The sequence below is a fragment of the Perca flavescens genome, chromosome 18 (assembly GCF_004354835.1).
Source record: "Perca flavescens isolate YP-PL-M2 chromosome 18, PFLA_1.0, whole genome shotgun sequence".
NCBI lineage: Eukaryota > Metazoa > Chordata > Actinopteri > Perciformes > Percidae > Perca > Perca flavescens.
Genome location: NC_041348.1, coordinates 7,641,131 through 7,663,930, shown reverse-complemented (window position 1 = coordinate 7,663,930; position 22,800 = coordinate 7,641,131). Strand labels below are relative to the sequence as shown.

The 22,800-nt window shown below is 42.1% G+C and overlaps 1 protein-coding gene across 1 annotated transcript in view; it reads right to left on the bottom strand.

Annotated features, from left to right (window-relative positions):
* tnfrsf21 (tumor necrosis factor receptor superfamily, member 21) overlaps window positions 1–21,915 on the bottom strand; it is a 61,595-nt gene extending 39,680 nt beyond the window's left edge. Inside the window, exons 1-2 of the mRNA XM_028605016.1 lie at window positions 21,479–21,915; window positions 5,398–6,118 (exon numbers count right to left, since the gene is read on the bottom strand). Coding sequence (XP_028460817.1) covers window positions 5,398–6,118; window positions 21,479–21,583 — 826 coding nt within the window. The 5' untranslated portion in view covers window positions 21,584–21,915. The remainder of the gene's footprint in view (window positions 1–5,397; window positions 6,119–21,478) is intronic.
* Between the last annotated feature and the right edge of the window lie 885 nt (window positions 21,916–22,800).

The window sequence follows — 22,800 nt, the reverse complement described above, 5'->3', positions numbered from 1 at the left end:
CTTTCAGTTATCTGCTTTCCCTGCTGATTTCCTTCACCCTTGGAGCCCAACTGATACTTGATTTTTGAGGCTAATATTGATATTTGAGAGTTTAAAGAGTCAGAAAACAATCTATTAGCCAATTTTCTATCAGCCCATGTTTTAACATTAACACATAGCATAATTAAACATTTCTAATTCGATCCCTTAAATTTGGGGATCAAGATATGTACTGCCTAGGCCATTTTACTGTCACATTTACAATTATTCATTGACAAAGTGACGTATCAATGAGGTACAATTCTTGTCGCAATAGATCAAGGTGAAGCCACTGAGAGTGCAGGCCCGGTTTTTTGAATTTCACCTGACACAGGTACAAGACAGTGCTTAGGAAATGAGAACTGGTGCATTCTGAGATAAGAGACAAAGAGAGCATGTTAGGTGATCTTAGGTTAGGTCATCTTGGAAGAGGTAGGGCTTCAAGCAGTTTTTGAAGACAGAAAGGGATTCTGTTGACCAAATCGAATTAGGCATCTCATTTCACAACTAGGGGACAGTGCAGGAGAAGTGTTTTGAGTGAGATTTTCTGCCATGCCATTGTTGTTTATGGTTAAGCCAGTGTTGTCTATTGTTGCAATGGTGCTGCACTAAGCTAAATGCTAAATGGGGAAAATTTTTCAACACCCCAAAAAAAAGTTCACAGCTATTTTAATGTACACAGTGCCATGGTTGGCATTGCTAAGCCTCTATCATGATTGACAGGTCAGCGTGTAGCCATGCCCAAAGCATCCCTTGCTTTATCGTCAATTTTAAAATAAATGGGATCATAATTTATTAAATGCACATCATGCCGTATTGAAGAAGACTTGAAAGTAGCAACAATAAACTCATTATGAAAACTTTTACTTAGGTAATAAAATCAAGTGAGAAGTAGGATCATTTCCCCATAGACTTCTATAGAAACAGACTTCTTTTTGCAACCAGTGGAGTCACCCCCTGCTTTAAATTAGATAAAATGCAAGTTTGAGGCACTCCCGCATTGGCTTCACTTTTCAGGCCCGGAAGCATGTCCATTATTTTTTACAGTCTATGGATACAACATGCTCAATAAAAGTTAGTTGGTCTTAATTAGTCAGGTTTCCATCCAAATGAAGAGCTAATTGTAAACCAATTTCCAGAAAACTGGTCAATTAATTAATGTGAGTTTGCATCCACTACTGTTTTGAGAAAGTAGGAGTTGGTTCTTTGAAACAGCCGGTGGCGTTAGCTAATTCTCCAGTCGGGTTCAATTAAACCATTGCAGAAGAAGCTGGCACAACGAGATTACCTAATTAAAAGAGCTCCAGTCTAGTCTCAAACTCAAAATTAGAAAGCCTTGAAGAAAACGTGATGGAAATTGATGGAAATAAGACATTTTTGTTTGTCTCATTATTTATTGGTCAAAATTATGAGTGAAAATCAAAACAAAGTACAAACTGCCTGTACTCCTACCACCAGCTGTGCTCCATCTCGTAATCTTACAGCAGATGAGCTCCAAGTTGCTCACCCCACAGTCTTCTCCAAGCTTAAGCAAGGGTAAATCTAATCAGACTTCCAATGCTGAGTAATTTAAAAAAAAAAAAAAGAAGAAAAAAAAACTCTGTAATCTCTTGAAATGGAAAACAGAACAATTAGGATTGTCCTGTTAGACATAAACAACAGAAGGGACAGTCAGTCAATGTTTTTCAGACATGGGAACAAACGTAATGGTCAGTCGATACTAGTGCGTCACCAACCTCTATTGATTATCAATGTGTGATTCTACATGCAATATGTAGCGTTCTAAGTATAACTAAAGATTCACACTTATTAAATTGTCATGACAAATGCCTTCATCTTAATATTTTATGGTCAAAATTAGAGAGAATAAGATGTCAATCTTTCAATTTGTTGACTATTTGCTGACATGAATATATTCAAACTGTGTTAAAACATACTTTGGATGGAAAATGATGTGTGATGCAACTTCAAAGCCTCTTTAATTACATAAGTTAATTAAGTAAATTAAGTTAATTACATAAAATAAAATATGGTGAATACAGTTTGGCTGTTATCACTGCAACACACTCTAAAACTCGTTCTCTTCTGTTTTTCCACTGTGTAGGAAGGGAGTGTGCAACACCCATCCCCGCCCACCCCAACTTTCCCTGTTATTACAGCACAGACCGGGTCAAATTAACTGGCCGAGAAGCCATCGATCTCATGCCAGCACAAACAGCAGTGACAGTATTAAAGGGGACATATTATGCTTTTTCGTATTTTCTGTCATACAATGTTATAATGTCGGATTTTCATGTTAAACCTAGTCAAAACTTCAAATAATGAGCTAAATGTCTTTTAGAGAAACCACAGTGAGCTAAAACGTACAGATTTTTTTCCGGTTTCAACAGTTTTTTATACTCTTGGCTAAGTGTTACGCAACTCTAAGCCGGCCTTCTATGATTGGTCATCTGCTCCAGGTAGGCAGGACTGGAGTGTTTTTTACTACGCTACATTGTTGCATGTAGCTACATGCTAACGGCAGTAAAATGTCATCTTGGCTGCCAGTGTTGTTAAATTCTTCCCAATTCTGGGTCACATTACCCCTAAACATTCCCGGTTTTGTAGTATTTGGTTTAAAAGCCTTTATCTGACGATTATTGAATATAGAAAGTGCTGCTATGCTCTATTGGTGTCCACTGCTAATGTTGTCATCTTGGCTGCCAATTTGTTAAAATTCTCCCCAATTTCGGGTCACATTCCTGCTGAAACATGTCCGGATTGGTATTGTTTGGGTCAGAAGCCTTTATCTACAATTTTTGACGGTAGAAAGTGCTGCTTCGTTCCATTACAATCTAACGTTAGCCTAGTGCTAAATATCAAGTAGCTGCATGCTAACGCAAGATAGCGGTAATCTTGGCAGCCAATGCTGGTCATTTCTCCCCAATTTCGAGGTCGAATTACTGCTAGGACATGTCCGGCTGTGTAGTATTTGGTTAAGAAGCCTTTATTGGTGTTTTTTCACGGTACAAAGCCCTGCTATATAGCTACTCCGTTGCAGTAGCTCCAGTTTCAACTAGTGAAACAACAGCGGAGGCTGTGCCGCAGCTCAGATTCCAGGAAACACTTTGTCGGAGGGGGGCTTAAAGAAAAAGGTGCTCCTACAGAGCATCTCATACAGATGTTGAATACATGTGCATGGGCTGTATGAGAAAAATAAAGTGTTTTTTGAACATTAAAGCATGTAAAAAATGTTTTAGTACAAACACAAAATACAACCATTATCCTGAAAATGCTATATAATAGTTGCATTTTAAAAAGGTGTGAGGGTCTATAGTCCCTTTCCGACCGGAGGGATTTTTACAGTTCCTAGAACAGAACGTTCCTAGAACCCTTTTTTTCTCGTGTTCCGACCAATTTGGGGATTATTAAGTTCCTCTGACCGCAGTTCCTGTAACTCTTTCAGCTCCTACTTCAAGGCAGGGTCTTTCCATTTTTCCTTTTCTGCATCTTTTTAATATTGTATTAACTTCACTGTTTAGCGTGCCTTCTACTTCTGTAAACAGGCCTTAGGTTTATCTTTGCACTCTAAAGTTTGCTGTGTTGTGTTTTACTTTCATATGAACAAAATATCCAATAGAAAAGTGGGTTACTACAGTTATTTGTACATGCACACATGAAGGTAGGCCTACCTGCTTGATTTAAAAAGAGCAGCAGCAGGTTAAATGCCTGTGGTATCATAACAAAATATTGCGGTGGTTAGATGGCTGTGTTTATAATAACAAACATCTAATCACACCTGTTGACATTCTTGTGAATTTTTGGTGTTATCATCACAAAAGGTCTACACTGGCATTCAGACAACTTTGTCTGAACTCCCTTACTCCTCCTACCAGTTCCTATGGCCACTTGGCCAGTGCGAATGCAAATGGCCAAACCGGTTTTTGGGGAGAGTAGTTAATAGAACTGTTTAGAAGTGGCATGTTCCTATAACTACGTTCCTGTAACTACTTGGTCAGAAAGAGGCTATATGTGAGAAGGAGGGGTATACTTGCTATGAATGGTTGATTCTGAGAAATGACAGGACTGATGTTAAACCAGTAAGAGAGATGATGCATGAGGGAGGAGGACAGAGAACAGGAAGACAATAAGAAAAGAGGATTTTTTTTCCCCTCACTTTTCGATCTAAAAGTAAGGAGGGAGGGAGCATGAAAAAAGGAGGCTGAATGAGGAAGACCCAAATACACATAGTAACATTCCTGAGATAGGGAGCTGCTACCAGTTTGTTTCTTTGTCTATGCATGCCCTCTCCTCCCATTCCTTTTTGGAATCCCCAGTGTCATTGATGTAATCATGCTGCAACAGCAACTTGAGCAAAAATGCACATTAATACTCAATACACAAAAATCTGAACATGATATAAAAAAAAAATTTAGCGAGGAATGAGCTTAAACTGGTGACTGGAGGCAGACGAAACAAAAAAATGCTTTGACCGGCACCTCTTAAGTCCACTAAATTAACACTTTGTAATGTCTTTGTTCAATCCGTATACAAACAGAAATGTAAAAATGACAGTTTGTGGTTTGAGGGGGAGTTATATGTTATAACTTTTTCTCAGCAAACTTGGGTTAGCAATGGTCAGATATCTGAAGTACTGTGGGAATGGGTTATCTGTTTTTTGTCAAGAAATAGGTAAAGCACAAATTTCTGTTCATGTGCGGAAAACAAACAAGATACAACATGTTAACTAGGTAGCTTTAGAGGTGCTGGTAGGTGCATTTTCCACTCTTTAAGCTAAGCTAGGCTGATCCTGACTCCAGCTCTGTACTAAATGTAGGGATAGACAGATTATCTGCCCTGACTGATTATCAGGCTTTTTTTTTGGCAGTTTGCAGATTATCTGTATCGGCCTTTTTTTTGCCTGATAACCGATAAAGTTAATTAATTAAAAAGTGCGCTACTAGTTTCAGCTCTGTGTCTGTTTCTAAGTTTCTAATGTATTAAATAATTGCTTTAAGCATTTAAACAAAGTTTTGTGTTGGAGTTTGTAACATTCCAAATCTTAAATTTGACTTAAAGATTTTCATTTTTACTGTAAATGCAGTTCCAAATATCGGTTATTGGTTTTATCAAATTCTAATAATCTGTATCATTATCAGCCTTGAAAAACTAGTCGATCCCTAAATGCACAGACATGAGTGGCATCTTCCCATCTACACTCACATTTAGAAAGTGAATAAGCCTATTTCCCAAAATGTTTAACTATGGGGTTGCCACTGAAATTAATGCAAAAAGTACATCCATACTTGGATGGAGTATATTCACAGTAATTAACATACTTAGAATGAATGCAAAAATGCCAATCATCAGAATTAGCAAAGAACAAGCAGTGTCTCTCACCTTTAAGTCCAGGTCCAGTCAGTGATGATGATGATGGAGTGGATGAAGAAATCATGGGTTCCTGTACAAGCACAGCCAGTTCAGGACCCAGTAGGATGGGTGTGGAGACAGGTGAAGATGAAAAGGAAATGGGGGCTGAAGAAGGGGGTCCACAGACATTATCGGTCTCTTTAGTCCCTGGTGTAAGCAGCACCAGCCCCTGAGCTTGGCAGTCCGTGTGGGTTCGGCACTTCACCACACTCGACTCCACAGCGGAGAAAGTCCCCTTGGTGCACGGCCTACAGAGCACATCCTCTGTTTCACTGCCCCGCCTTTTCACCCTGGTCCCTGGTGGGCACAACGAGTGGGGCCTACACTCTGTGCCACCATCCCCAAACAAAAAGCTGTTGGGGGGACATGTGCAGACTCTGTCCTGGATGGGCGTGCAGGTCGCTTTCTCAATGAAGCCTGCGGGACACGGAGCCCGACAGGGATGGCATTTCTGGACCCCATTCTCGCCCCGTGTGAATGTGCCTTCAGGGCAGTGGCTGCATTCCCTCACGGCTGTTGGGGAGCAGTGGACAGACACGTGGGTGCCTGCCGGGCACTTGTCACAGACCAGCTGGGTGCCTGAGTCTGGGTCGGTGTGCTGATATTGGCGGGGAGAGAGGACGGATGGATCAGCTGGGCTGGTTGTAGTCAAAACCCGAGTTGAGATGTCAATCACCACTATACATAAGAACTGAGGGGAGAAGAAAGTGTGGAAGTTAAAGCCCGATTGTAATCGTCACAATACTTAAACCTGCAATAACAATTTTTTCCTGGGGACAGCAGAAAACAAGTTGTAAACACAACATTGACATATCATCACTTTGTTGTGATAGTTGATATGGCAAACATGTTCGAAAGCAGTTGCCTTTACACATCAATCAGTCACAGAGCAACATAAGCATTCATGTAGAGTCATGTTTCTGGCCACCAACATACACGCTCCTTTTAGTTCTGTTTTTGGTCTCCACCAACTCCTGAGGTACACATAGCTAGTCGCTAGCTGTGTCTGTCTGCTGATAATAACTTCTAAGATAACGTACAGGTCAGAAAATTGGATATCCTCAAAAGGTTCCTCTGAATAGTTAGGCTATTCACTAGGTTACCAGTGTTACATAGTGTTCAGGGATACACCGATTACATTACTTGCCCACCGCATTTTGCTTCATTTTCGCGTATCAGCGCTCACGTTTATCAACTAAATACATATAATTTGTAAAAATATTAAGCGTGTGATCAATACTTAGTAAAAAAGTGCTGTTCCGTGCAGCAGCAGCAGAATCGCAGCATGGTAGCAGGATTTCCCTTCTTACGTGACGAGAGTGAGGAAACTTGACCAACAAGATGATGGCGGTGGATTTAAACCCAATGCGTATAGGGAACCTGATAATGTTAATGAGGTCACAAGTTCATTAACCGATGGAAAGAATTCCTAACCGTGGCATCCTTATGAATGGTTCTTGCTGGAGGAAGAATTAATTCTCAGAGCCAAGTTAAATATGCCAAAAGGCCTAAATACGACAAAACTCACAAAGGTTTATCGACAGCAAATCAGGAAAAGTTATCCCATGTAAAATGCTAAGCTGCTGGCAAAATTGTGGGCACTTAAATTCATGCAATTGCCATTATGGTCATAATCCACCAAAAACGGACAAAGAAAATGGAAATTGGAGCCAAAGGTTGGGATTGCTCTATCATTTACTTTCTTTGTGTTGGAATTTTAAACTCCGGATGGGTTAACTTCCTTTCTCTCTGCAGGGTAAATTCAGACAGGATATCATTTCCGTTGCACCTTCCGCGTTCTTTTCAACAAGTTTTTCCTGAATTGGCAGCACCGTGGCTCTGCTCGTTTAAAGAAATGCCAATAAACCAGAGCATGTTTTTCTCCCATCCCGGAATGCTGTTTGGACTAGCCAGACCCTCCTCCGCAGCGCTGTGGAGGAAGGTATGGCAAAGCGTGACTAATAGCACGATGACCGGAAGTTGTTAACATACTTTATCTTGTTCTTGATCAAAAGAGCTAGACAGACGGCTGGCTGGATGGACAGACAGACCGACAGCTGGCTGGATAGATCCACAGATAAAAGGACCAAAGTGCCCCATCCCAACCTAATTGAGACTTCTTTTCACTCTGTTTGCCAAATTCATTTAAGGAAGTTGGTTTTATTTACACTGATCAGGTCACAAATGAAGACCCATAAAACTAAAGCATTAAATCCAATCCAAAACGGATTCCTGACCAGCAGTGAGCAAGCACAGATTTCTCATTGTATAATTTGGTATGAAACATCACGGGCCAGGCAGGAAGAAATGAACGTGCTGTGTGTTGGGTAACATGAGTAACATGGATTCTGGAAAGTCCAAATTCTGCTGCTGACATTTAGGTTCCCAATGTATGGGGCTTAGGAGATTTGAAAGAAAATAGTTCCTTAGAAACCCATTAATTCCAGCATCAATTTCCTTTACTCACTCCCCTGACTCATCCTGATATTCTTCAGTAGAGTGCCCAGCAGTGCGCACTCACTTTACAACCACAGCTGAGATTTTGAACAGACATATGACTCATATGGCTTTTCCTGTATGTCCTTTTTTCTTTTTCTTAGACTCCCCTCTCACCTCTGCTGGGAAACTGACAGCTCACTGGGTTTAGGGGAATAACCCACACAAGTCTTAGTACACACACACACACACACACACACACACACACACACACACACACACACACACACACACACACACACATCCATTACCTTCCGCTTTCTTTGAGTTGGAATTTCATAGATTTATGAGAACTATTGTTAACTGCTCCTCAGATCTCTGCAAAGTAAATCCAGACAGCTAGCTAGACTATTGGCACTTTTCCATCACATGGTACCTACTCTCCTCGCCTCTACTCGCCTTTTTTAGTTTTCCATTACGAAAAAAAGTACCTGGTACCTGCTAACAGGTACTTTTTTTAGTACCTGCTCAGTCGAGGTTCCAAGCGAGCTGAGGCAAGCCGAGAAGGTGACGTGAAACCCTGCAGGCTGCTGATTGGTCAGAAAGAAGAGTCACTGATCACTGCATTGCTAGCGAGAGACGGCATTTTTAAATAGTTTAGCCAGCGGTGTTTTTTTGCTGCCGGAGGCTCCACGCAGAGCTTTCTCTGTGCCATACAAGTGGCCTGATGGTTATACTGGTGCGCTGGTGTGTGCATGTGTGATGTGTGTGTGTCGAGTCGCCGTATGGGTGTGTGTGGGGAGCTAGTGAGCGAGGGAGAAGTGAGAGAATGACGGCTTTGCATTTGCTCGGCATATCCATCTGGGAACTTTCCATTGGAAAACTTTTGGGAAGGGGCGAAAATACTGGTTAGCTGATTGGATAAACCATCTGTCTATCACCTATGTTGGTGATAGACGGGCCAAATCAACCAATCAGATCAACGAAGCGTATGAAAATACAACCACAAGCCCCTGCTGCTGCAAGCAACATGTCGGTAAAGGATATTTGCTGTTTGTGTAACGAGAATGTACGAATAAAAGGCACCCGTTCAGGTTCCCTGTCCATATTCCAAAAGAAGGATCCAAGAGAAACAAGCATTAGCGAGCGGCTAACAGAATTAGGGCTACCGCTGTCTGAAACAACTGGTTAGCTGATTGGATAAACCATCTGTCTATCACCACCTAAACCCGCCTCAAAACCAACGCTGATTGGCCCGGTCGTTTGGCGAACGGCTCCAAATTTTCTCTATGTCAAGATGCCAGACTGATCTGCGAGTGGAAAACTGGAGCTCGCGAGATCAGGACGGTCTCACGAGGCTACCTGCCCGGTGCTTAGCGCCACCCAAGACAATTCTGGTTTGAAGAAACGCCAATAAACCAGAGCACGTTTTTCTCCCATCCCGGAACGCTGTGTGGACTAGCCAGACCCTCCTCCGCAGCGCTGTGGCAGAGGGTCTGGCAAAGCGAGACTCCCCATAAACTAACCCTCTTTCTACCAGATGGAAGGCAAAAAGAAAGGCAGACTAGTGACAATGATTGGTTCCAGCTTTACTTCGTAAAACTGTGTTGAAATACAGCAGGTGGAAGAGTAGGAGTAAGTCCCTCCCAAATATCCTACAGTATATACTTCACGGTCCAACGTGTACTCTGCCACGTCTCGCAGCCAAGTCACAAACAGATTGCCTGATCTGACACAAAAGTGGAAGAGGAGGACACACAGGAGAAGCACATGCAAGAATGGAGACGGGTGCAAAAATGTGTGTTTAAGTGTGTTCTTCCGTGCCCAGTGTGTGTATTCAGACAAAGACAGAAGATTAGCAGCCTTTGTGTGGGTATGCAAACAAACAGTTCTGGTGGGTTTGAAGTGATGCACTGAGGGGAGAAGTGTTCTGATGACGCACATGAATGTTGGGTCATCCATGAGCACTGAAGAAAAGCATTAGTTAAAGGAACACGCCGACTTATTGGGACTTTATTTTTATATTTTAATGAGCTTATTCACCGTAACAGGCAATAAGTCGGCGTGTTCCTTTAAGGGTTATACCGCCACTCCCTTCACAAGTGGAGAGGTCAGGGGGCTCATTAACTGGCCACACATGTAAATCATGAATTGCGTTTGAAATATTTGGACATCCTGATTCAAAAGCAGTCCACTACAGGAGACAATTGTGATCAATGAGATTTTTCGAGACATCAAGGAGGATAGTGGCATACAAAAATACACCACAAACGTCTCTTAATTAACCCTTGCGTTGTCTTCCCGTCAACCATGTACTTGTTGTCCTTCCGGGTTCAAAATTGAAAATCAACTCTTTTTTTTTTTTTTTTTTTTTTTTTTTTTTGGCGCTTTTTTCTATGCTTTTGACGCTTTTAAAAAAAGTTTTTGTCACTTCTTTTAACTTTTTTTTAATTCATGGTCAATAAACCTAATTTAAACGACACTAAACCTAATTTTTGAGTAAAAAAAAAAAGTGGAAGTTACGTATTATGTTGACTAATAGTTAAGATCAAAGGCTGTTGAGTGGATCACAGACTGGTTTATGTCAACGTTTTGTCAAATGCTATAAAACTGAATAAAACAAAAAATTCAATGGAAGTCATTTTACCTGCGAAAAATGTTGTATGGCTTCCATACAACGTACATCCACGCATCCAAGTTCTTTTTGCCCAATGTGGTTGAAAGAAACCCATATTTCGATAGAAAAAAACGGGTTTGACCTCGAGGACAACATGAGGGGTAAACAATCAAAGGAAGAAAAACTCATTTTATGTTTGGTGCTAATAAGAATAATGCAGTCCATTCTTTCACCGCTCCATTGCCCTTTCGCAAAACACCACCCATTCGGCTCTTTGTGCTCGTTCCCAGAACCTCATCAATAAACATCAGAGCATGTTCTCGACATGCTGCTCATAACTTAGTTGCGTCAGTAACATCAATGCATTCATTCACATCCACCGTTCAAAGTGAGACGCTGGTAGAGAACGCACGCAGCAGTAAATTGGAACATTCTGCTTGCTACAGGACAATGGATGGATGGGGATGGTCACCCCTCCCCCCACCCCCTCCCTTCCCCCCGTGGCTCTTTCTGCTTGTTTGTAGAGGTTTATTATCGACACAGCATGCTCCCAACATTGCCATAATTGAGGTGTATCACTCACTTTTTTAATGTGAGGTTTTGGAAGAGAAGGCATGCAAGTATTAAACAGGATCTTTGTGATGGCTTAGTATAGGACACTCATGCTTATAATGCCGGTACCCATGGTGCAGACTTTGTTTGTCTGGGGAAGCGGGCTCATTAAAAAATACCAGGCATCTCCTAAGAGTCAAGAAAAAGAGCTTAATACCAAATTTTGTCAGGTTAACACTGTCAGAGAGAATTGCATGACCCCAGCACTTTTTCATTAACATTCGTCATTGCACTTATTTATGTATGATTTATGTGGCAGTAACAACTGACATTTATAATCGCGCACACACACAGCCTGTATGTATGTTTATTTGCATATAGAGCGGAGAAGTGAGGTCTGATCATAAGTGGTCACTCAGGATGCATTTGGAGACACATTCTACTGCCAGGTCAAAACACACGTACTTAGAGCTGTCCACTTGTGATCGGATCACTCAGGACAGATGTTAAAACCAGAGGCCTGTCCTACGAATCAAGATCAACATGCCCTGGATTGATTTCAGTTACCCGGCTTCACCTAACCTAACAACAGAGGTCCCGCATAAGCTGTGTCACGACGGTGGTAAACAACTAGTTCAATCAACCCAGGGTTTGCCAATCCAGCGACATAAAGAGACAGTGTTTGCACAGCAGGACCAATCGCAAACATCTACCAGAGTATTTTACATAAGAAGAGCAAACTACAAAACGCAATACAGTCGCTGCTTCCTAAAACAGGAAGGAATGCTGTCAAAAAATAGCTGACGCTGAAAATGCGTCAATCCAGTGTTTCCCACACATGGACTAATGTGTGGCGGTGCGCCACACTATCAACACCGGCCGCCGCACATTGCAAATTTATTTTTTAACGCTATTTAATACACGTTCTGCTGCATTTCCTTTCCCTGCTCTCCTGAATCACACATTCACAATCGCCGATCCGACTCTTAGCAAACAAGCGATTGCGCAAGTTTGCGGTAAAATGCAGTTGGGTTGTCAAGGTCAAAACACTATAGCCTATGCAGCAGCTGTGAATCAAATAAACGTATTATAAATAATGTTATGTCATTTTTTTACTCTTACACTGAATGTTTGCTGCTTCAATCCAGAGGAGTATTGAAAAGTATTTTCCGCGACTGAAAAAGGCACGTGTTGAGGATAAGGACCAGGCTGAACCGGAGGTATCAGTCTGAAACAGAGCTCAACAGTCCGACCAGTGGAATTAGTTATGTTATTAATTTGTTTACAATATTTTCAGCCTTCAACCAGTGAAAGAGAGGGTCAGGGAGAGAAAGAGATAGATCGGTTAGGCATAAAAGTAGGAGAGGAGGACAGCATCCAACAGCGTTATCCCCCCCCCACCACAAATTGCTTTCTAATCTGTGGGAATCACTGCGTCAATCACAACGCTTATCAATATCACTTCCCCATCAGTCAGGCACAAGATCTGACCATAATTACACTTGTGCTTTCCATAAACTGTCGTTGCTTTAGCGTTTTATTTCAGTTGCAACCATGGCAGGGATAAGTGATCGTGAGAGCAAATAAAAACTATAAAAACATAATTCAAACCGATGAGCGCATTGGCAACACACGGCTCAAGAAGCCAACAAATAACGTATACGTAATTGCCTCCACTGAAAATCGATATCTTTCATAAAAGTACCCATCGGGGAATGCTAACGGGGTTGTCGGTCTCTAAATGTTTTAACTTTTATGAGTCTCTCTCTCTCTCTCTCTCTCTCTCTCTCTCTCTCTCTCTCTCTCTCTCTCTCTCTCTCTCTCTCTCTGATCTTCTATAAATCGAGTACTGGTGCTTTTTACACCGGTTGATCTCTAATCTCCAACATAACCTGCTCAGGTTAGGTGTTCAGCATAAGTTACCACGGCGATTTAACCAGGTAACAAGTGATCCACCGTCGTGATAACCAAAACCCTGGGTTGAACCTGAAGTTACCTCGTTAACGCCAAATCTTGCTTCGTACTACAGGCCTCAGGTCAAAACAGGCCCTATGTTATTATTTGAATGTGTTTATGCAAACCCAAAGTGCATTGTGCTGCTAATTCTATTTGTGGTTTTCAATATAAAACTAGGTCAAATCAGTTCAGTGTGTGTGTATCTGCACTTTTTGAACATTGCCAGCACATTTGAACAATACCGAGATAATAAAAATAGGCTGTTCTGACCTGGTTTTAACATCTGTCCTGAGTGATCGGATCACAAGTGGACAGCTCTAAGTACCTGTCTGCAGAGTGTATTCTCCAAATGCGTCCTCAGTGACCACTTATGATCGGATTTCACTTCCCCGCACTATATGCAAATAAACACATACATAATTTCCGTTCGCATGTAGGCTGGTTGTGTGTGTTTATAATATAAGTCAGTTGTTACTTTCACATAAATCAATTAAAGCTCCGGTAACGCGGGACAATTAAATAGGCCTAACAGAAGGAGACGACATAACAGCAGGACGTATTGTAGTACGTATGTCCGACATATTGGTGAATTTGGGGTTGTTTTATGAAGCTAAAAATAACGCTATTTTCAAGGCAACAGCGCTGCAGAGAGCTCGAGACAGACGGGGATATAAGAGCAGGCAGCATCACAGGAACACATCACTAACCTAATATGATAATAACATCCAAAACACACGATTCACTCAGGGGTTTCTGTGACATGAGAAATACTGTGAATGAGTCGGTAGTTCCATTTAAAATTAGGGCTGGATCCGAATATTCAAATATTCTCTCTTCGTCTCTTTTCTTTCTCTGTTTTTCCGTGAAATAAAGCTGCCTTCAGGTGCGGTCGGAAATGTTGGTTTCCCCCCGCTGATGCCTCTACCACGTAAACTTCGAATATTCGCTGTTGGAAAGCACCGAAGCTTCGAAGCTCAAAAAAATGGTATTCGGTACAGCCTTATTTACAGTTGAGTAGGCGGTCTTTAATGTGGACATGGGACTGCTATTAGAATGTGGACACATGACACACTCAGACCACCTCCAAAAGTGTATATTCAAAATGACTTTGAAATTGTAGGCATATCGAATATCAGCCAAAATTCAATATTGTGCATCCCTTTTCAGGGCTCATACACATTTTAACCAATACTTTTCCATGACTTTTTGGCAAATTTACGACATTATACAATAAGAATACAAATCTGTGTTAAAGTTTACCCTCAGAGGTTTAACTATAAAATGAATGACAATTTATGTGGTTCATGGTAGGATTCATAATATCGCTCCCCGAATAGAATGTTGAGGTTAAGACGACATGAAAATACATTTATTAATGACATATTATTATGCTGTGTTAAAAAAATTCCATGACTTTTCCCAAACTGTGTCTTTTTATGTTTCCAAAACCTTTCCAGGCCTGGAATTTGCATTTTTCAAATTCCATAACTTTTCCAGTTTTTTTTCAAAATGAATGAACCCTGCCTATTATAATATTTGAAGCCAAAGGAAGGTCTTCACTGGGCTAATGTTATGGGCTAATGTTGTTCTGTGTGTTTCTCTAGGGCTTGTGTTAAAGCTCTTTGGGGAGCAGACTGACCTAGCTAAGGTTTTAAGCCAATGAGGATAATTACTGCATTGGCTGCTATTCAACATGTTAGGGGGAAGAGTGCTGTAAGCTAATGGAAGAAACAGAGATGCTCACATTTGGTCATTGTACTGTGTGTGTGTGTGTGTGTGTGTGTGTGTGTGTGTGTGTGTGTGTGTGTGTGTGTGTGTGTGTGTGTGATTGTATCTTGACAATCTCTGTAAGCACCACTCCCTCCCAATCAAACACAAGTAACCAGTCTTTTGTCACTACATTTATTTGCCATTAGGAAAATAAAATGCCAACAAAGACACAAAAAGCAGAAGAGGAAATAGTGCAGCGCTGGCACATTGTCAGTACCTCCCTGCTTGTACACACACACACACACACACACACACACACACACACACACACACACACACACAGGCAGCCTCTCTACAACGCCAGCTCTTCAGCTCAGAAAAACATGAATCAATTTTAGTCTGCCAGCCTTCCTCTTATTATGCCAACTTTGTCTCTATGTCTTGCCGCACTGCCTATAAACTACATCTGCCTGGTGCACAGGCCGAACAGCCAATCAGACAGCCAGGCACAGGGTGATGGGACAAGAACTGGGCTATGTTCCCTTATGCACTGCAGTCCTCTTCACTGCTAACACTGTACATTGAGATCAGGGGGAATGTTCAGCCCCGACAAAAGGTAGCAAAACGTCTATTTAAACTGAAATGGTGGAGCGTTGAACACCCCGTGCGCAAGCGCACAGCCTTTTTAGTACCACCAGTTTACAAGTCTCTGCTGATGAAACACACCCTCCGAAACAAGAGAAAACAACAAAATCTCATTACATCTTAGCACACAGTTCTGATGAAACCTGTCGTTCAACCCAGAAACCTCAGCGATGCTGCAATGATGCCCTCTGGCCCAAAAGACTTCTTCCCATAGACTTGCATGGTGAAAGAGCTGTCTGTAAATCAGTGGATACATTTGTTTTAAGTGTCACAACCCCAGCAAAGTGACTCGCTTTACTGTCAGGATTTGATCCATTGGCTCAGATAACATTTTTAAAGTCTAGAAGAGCCGCACGGTTAAATCATTTAATCGTCCGAGTTAGCAGAATGCTAAACTGGAAGTAGCCGTAGGAGGTCTCTAGGTGCTCTTTGGGCCGCATAATGCGGAAGCAGTGGCGATCATCCGGGTCCATTTTTCGGCTCCATGAAGACTTCATGCGCAAATGAGCAAGGAAGGAACGGGCATTCCGCCTCGAACGCAGCATCCAGGTTTGATTATACTGTATATCCATGGCAGGTTACTGTTAAGCACACACACACACACACACACACACACACACACACACACACACACACACACAGGTTTGTGACACTATCTCTGTGGGGACATAATGCATTCCCTAGCCCCTTACCCTGACCTTAACCATCACAACTAAATGCCTAACCTTAACCATTACCCTCACCCTAACCATAACCTAATTCTATCCCCAATCCTACAACCAAGTCTTAACCCTCAAACAGCCCTTTAAACTTGTGGAATCCAGCATTTTGGCCCCAAAAAGCTGTCGGGACCCCACAAGTATACTGGACTCCCGTTTTTTGGACCCCACGAATATAGTTAAACAAGAACACACAGACACACACACACAGACTAAAGGCCATCCAGAGACACTCCCAATTTGCTTGCACTGTAGGCCTCTGAGTGGAAGTACAACTGATAGGTCAAATCTTTTTTTAGCTTAGAGGTGGCTAAACCTAAACCTCTTTTTACTTCCCTGTTTTTGCGTGCGAGCAGTCAGTCATCGGCACATTTTTGCCATGTGATGAGCAATGGCTGCACGCATACTTCATTACACAATGTTTGTTTTGAATGGTATTAGAGTTATAGAGGATTTAAGACAGTACATCACTTAATATAGCAGTGAATGAGGGAGCAATAAGGGTGTGTTTACTCTCTTTCACACATACTGTATAATAGTCTGTCTCATGTGTTGAAACTTCAATGCATTATTAATGCCATATCTTTACTTGTAATGCGTTCTACTTCTTCCACAGCCCCGATATTTAAATTTCAGCAAATGGAGCCTGGCTAGAGGGGAAGATTGACTGTAAAAAAAACTGAATGTAAAACTGAATGTAAAAAAACTGAGAATCGAGCTAACATCACACAAAACTCAATGGTTCCTGTACTTTCAGACAGTACTACCCGTTGATCAGGGACATTTGGGGGGTTAATTAAGCCCCGTAAAATGCCCCCAGAACATCATTTAGTCCCTGGTCCCTGCAGTCGAAACCATGGATGTATAATATTAACTGGATACCAGATTCCAAAATGGTGCCTATTAAGTTCAATGGAGTTGCTCGCCTGGCGCATACAGCTGTGCTGGAAAGACAGCGAGCCTCCTGTTGACTCCTTCTGTACCTATGGTATAAAAATGGCTGTGGCCTAGGGCAATATCCTGAACCCCAAATTGCTCAAGATGTTGCGCCATCAGTGTGTGAATGGGTGTGAATGTTTATCTGATGAGCAGGCCATAATGAGTATGAGTGTGTGTGCGTGTGTGTGAATGGTGCCTGTAGTGTGAAAAGCACTTTGAGTGTTTGTTAAGACTAGAAAAGGGCCATATAAATGAAATCCACTTATAAATAAATATGTTGTCATTGGTTTTATAACACTATATGCAGCACTTTTACACACAGTAATGCCCGTGACTCCACAAAGGGCAAATGATCCCACTCTCCTGAAACTTGATATGAACAACAAACCTTTGAGTGTCTTTAAAGTACATTTCTTAACAACATCCCAAAATAAGCGGTTATGTGCACATGTACATGACAGGCTTCAGTCAGTCTGTCAACACAAAGCGAGAGCTGTCGGTCTGCAAGGCAGCGCAGTACCGCTACACACACTGAACTCATCCTGTGACAAGACTTGTGATTTAGGTTTACCAGCAAACATTTTGCAGGTTTTCAGGACTTGCTTAATTAGCTGTACACTGTAAGTCATGACAGAAAACAACTAAACTACTGTTTAGACTGGTGTGTGTGTGTGTGTGTGTGTGTGTGTGTGTGTGTGTGTGTGTGTTGGAACACGTGTTTTACATAATTGGGTGTGTGCATACAAACATTTGGATGTGGGTGGGACGTTTGTTTGTGTGTGTGTGTGTGTGTGTGTGTGTGTGTGTGTGTGTGTGTGTGTGTGTGTGTGTGTGTGTGTGTGGCAGAACCCATTAAGCTGTAATTACTATCCAATTAAGGAGCCCACCATAAACGCACACAAAAAACACACACGGCACTCCTTCACTGCCCTCCCCCAACAATAACACGCCCATACACACATGTTCACCCACACAGCAGCACCTGTTGCGGTGTGTCCTCGTGTTGTCCTCCACTGCAGTCGCAGCTCAGTTCAGCTCAGAGAAAGAGACTGTTTGGATTCAGTCAAGCTGAATTTATCACCGACAATAGCGACCGAATTTTTCTTTTTTTTTGTTGATGTGCAGATATTTGAGTTTACTGACCGAAAGCAGGGAGCACTGGGAAGAACTGCGCTCCTCCTTTTGTGAATGTATAACTTGCAAATATTGGTCTCTGTAGCCTTGGTTTCATGGTTTGGACAGATAGTCTTTGAGATGCATTATGAAAGGTGATAGGAAAGATAAAAGTGATCAAGATAACAGCCTGTAGCTATAGCCTGTAGCCTGTAGCCCCCTTTTGGAGAAACGCAACCATAGACAGTATATAAACTGGACCAACAGATCCCGTTGCTCTGGACGGAGACCAGTGGAGGATATTAGAAGCACTTTTCCGGTGATCGCTGAGCATTACTGCGCAGCCTCCAACTGAGAGAGACGACGTAAAATGTGACGTGAGCAACCTGTCTGAAAGTTGGAAGTATAGTGTAGCTGTGCCGAGAGAAATCTCAATCCTTCCCAATCTTACAGAGACGGAGAGCGTAGGTATATGTAAGGAGATAACATGGGCTTTTTAATTATTGCTAACTAAAATGCTAGTTAACATTAGTAATTAAACCTAAACAGCTCATGTAATTCCAAACTGCCTGCGAGCTTCTCCTGTACTATACGGTAATTCCTCTACTATGCAACCGTAAGTGGCGTGGTTATGACACAATCGTTAGCCTATTTTTGCTATATATTGTTGCTATGGTTGTTGTACACAAACCAGCCAGCAAGGCTGCTGTAGAGATGCATTCCAAAAGTCCACATTTATGGTCGGAAGGAGAACTACACCTACTTTTAAACATTATGAAAGACTTGGATATCATCAGGTCTTTGGATATGCACGAACATCGCAATGCCGACCTTTTCAAGAAGATGGTTGAGAGCAGGAATGAAAGAGGGAGGCTGTGTTCCGTCGGTCCAACAAGTCCACCACCGGTGGAAAACTTATAAAAAATATAAGTGTGTATAAGTGGAATATTCACTTTCATTTAGGGCTGGGCGATATGGAGAAAATCAGATATCACGATATTCTTGACCAAATACCTCGATATCGATATTACGGCGATATTCTAGGGTTGACAATTGGTGCTTTTACAAAATACGTTCAAACTTAGATTTTAGATAAATAATCATCAGTAATGTGGACATAATGTCAAAGTGGGGAAGAGGCAAATAATAGAACAGTTACAACAGTCTGGTGAGTTCAGAAAAGTACATCACTTTACTGTAATGCAACCTTTAAAACCAGGAAAAGACAACACTTATGTCATATGACGATATTACGATATCCAAAATCTAAGACGATATTTAGTCTCCTATCACGATATCAATATAATATCGATATATTGCCCAGCCCTACTTTCATTAAAGAACTTAGTCCGATTTTTTTTCCTATTTTAGAGTAAGGGCAAAATAATATGTGCATGTAAACGTAGTGTGCCTTGATACCAGCAGAGATTTCGACTCATAGTGGGAAAAGTACAGATCTTACTACTAACATTAAAGATGATGCTGTTATAAATAGAATTCAGCCTGTATTCATTTGTCAAAGTGTCTTTCATTGAAAAGGCCTGGAGGCCTAAATCGGAGACTGAAACCCAGACCATACACAGTACCTGTCTCTTTAAGACCAGCGCAGTCAAATTTGGGCTAAAACCCGACCCAGGCAAAGGGCTATATTTTTATTTTTTGTAATCTATAACTGACCATTATCTTGGCAGGCTAATGCAATGCATTGGCTACACTCTGTCTCGTTCCCCGTTCCCACTGCGCACTGTGAATATATACTTGCAACGCATGATACACACAGCTTTCTAAATTCTATCATATATGGAAACACAAACCAGAGCCTGGCCAAAGTCCATAGCTACCATGCAACATGGACCACACCTGGCCTGAAAAGCATATACTGTTTCTGGTTTGGGTGGAGTAGCAGAGCTCTACACATTAAGTCGCATATAGTCCCCAAAAACGGATGCAGACAGGGGATGTAGTTTAGTTTATACTACAATAGGCAGACGTGTTCACACCATATAGGCTACATTTTTCTTATTCTGTAAGTTCTTTAAAGGTGTAAAAAAGTCAAGTACCTAGACGTTGGTAAAAATCTATGTGTGGTCTTAAACAAAAAATAAAAGTTGCAATAATTCACACATAGCTAAGCTTCTTGCACACTTGCCATCCTGAGAAAAAGCCGGGTTTGACGCAGCAACAGCTTGATAGTAAATACACATCTCTTCCCTTTAGAGCTGCAGAGATTAATTGATTATCGTCAACTATTAAATTAATCTACTAACTATTTTGATCAATTATGCGGTTTGAGTCATTTTTATGAAAAATAAAAAGGACAGAAATTCTCTGATTGCAGCTCCTTGAGTGTGAATACAGTAGTTTCTAGTTTCTTCACTCCAACTGTGACAGTAAACTGGATGTCTGAGTTGTGTTCAAGGGCGAAACTTTGTGTTCAACATTGGGGGGAGAGGGGGGGTCTCCAGTTTTAAGCAAAATTGAAATGTTTAACAATCAAAGATTTAATTTCTTGCGTTGTGGTGAATTTTTCTGCGACAATTCGTGGCTTTTCTGCATCAAGTTATGGTGAAAATGTCTTGTCTTCTATGTAAAGGAAATTATCATTGGGTTTTTTTTGGGGTGGAGGGGGTTTCAGTGGCCAGTTTTGATTATTAGGGGGGGTTGTAACCCCCCCTGAAAATAGATAATGTTAGGTTATGATAATGAATAAAAGCAGACACTTTGGTTATGTCCAATCTTTACCACTAGCCCTCTTAATAAACACTCCAAACTCACACCTCTGAATTCCATCACCATGAAACTAAAAGTGAATATGATGTCTACGTCAGTGGGTCTCAAAGTGGCATCCAGGGACAAACAAGTGCCCAAGAGCTCCTATTTGCATGACAATCTCAGTTTATTTTGCTAAATAAACCCATGTAAATTGGGTTGAGTTTACTTAAAAATCAAACCACGTCTTTGTTAAGACAGGCAGTTTAACTGGATTAGAGTCAATTGACTGACATTTCCAGTTGTTTGGCCGACAGAGAGTATTACAGAGTGAACAATAGACTGCTGGGTGCCCTTTCTTTTCTCCATCCTTCCACTGGAGACACTCTTTTGTGTTGTTCACCCACAGAAGGAATGAATGATGACACACTGCGAGATGTTAAATCCAAAATGAGGGGAGGGGGGGGGACGTGTCTCTATGGTCTTTATTCAACAGTCAAAGTTATAAATTGTTTTGCAAAATTGATTTCAAGTTCGATCTGGGACGTGGGGGGGGAAACAGGCACTGTCCCTTTAAATGGAGAACCTGCTGGAGGAGTCCTTAGAATAAAAACAAGCAGGAAGGTGAATGAAATGGAATGTAGCCTATACTCACCACTGCGGACACACACGTAGCATACATCGTCCTGGTTTTCAAAATACGGATGAGGGTCGAGCAAGCGTCCTTGTCCAAGTTGTCTGCCGGAGAACCACTTCGCATCTCTAGACGTCTCTCATCATCATCATCATCGTCGTCATCCTCCTCAGTTTACTGGAGGAGATGAAACTGTGCCGGGCTCTGGTGCAGCGATAGCCTCAACTGCAGTGTTTTATAGTCCGTGTCTCCAGGTGGACCGGTTTCAGATAGTAGGGGATCAGAGCTTGGTTCAGGAAGAACGCTGTGGTAATTCCCATAGCGATGATAGATGAGGGCCACACACTGGGATCCGCCGCCTCGCCCAGTCCAAGGCTTGTCAGCGTGCAGTGCGGCTCTCTCTTTCAGCGCTGCGGCGCCACAGACACTGCTGCGGTGACGTGGGCACGGAGGGGCGGGAGCTAGCGTCGCGGCTCGGCCAATCGCAGCCCCTCCCGGAAGCCACGCACGTGTGTTGGATCTTAACAGTATATGGTTGGACCCCCCCCCCTCACCCCCACCCCCTCACCCCCACCCCCTCTGTATGGGAGTTCGGGGGCGTTGTTCTTGCAGGTGAACCCTGGGACACGTTCAATCTTAAAACTGGTGTGCGAGTATTTTTATTTTCCCAGGATGGCTAAAGCATGTCCCGCCCTGCTCTGCCTTTGTCTGCCTCTGATTGGCTCACACTGAAACTCATCTTGCCTAAAACTAAAACAATCCAAGAAGAGCAGGCTAAAAAAAGTACTAGCCAATCAGAGGGAGAGGAGGACGGGTTATGCCTTTCCCCTGCCTTCGCCATCCTAGGAAAACAATTGAGGTGCGTTTATGTCGCTCGGTGGATATATGTCAGAGGGGATAGCCAATCAGCAGCGACGTGTAGGCCAATGTCAACTCGTGGTATAAAAAAAGACTCAGCACACAACAGAGTGTTAAAGGCACCACCGTTTCACTTTAAATAAACATGTTGTTACTTTTTGTCGGGGCTGAATGTGCCCCTTGAGGCCCACAACGGCATGGCCTTGGTGTGATAGTGCGATTTTATATTATCTAGGCTAGGTTTAAACAGCCTGGTGATCATTCCAAGCTTGTTTTCATTTTGATTTTAAACAAAATTAAAGTATAACTTTCAGTAATAATCAAGGCTACCAATTTATGGATCTCTCTCGCTCTCGATCTCTCTCTCTCATATGTAGGCTACATCCATTTCAGCTTCGTCATGATTTTATTTTTCTTGGCAAGGGCGTAGTATTGAGGGGATTAGTGGACCTTGGGCCCCAAAATGATGAGCCCACTTCAACAGG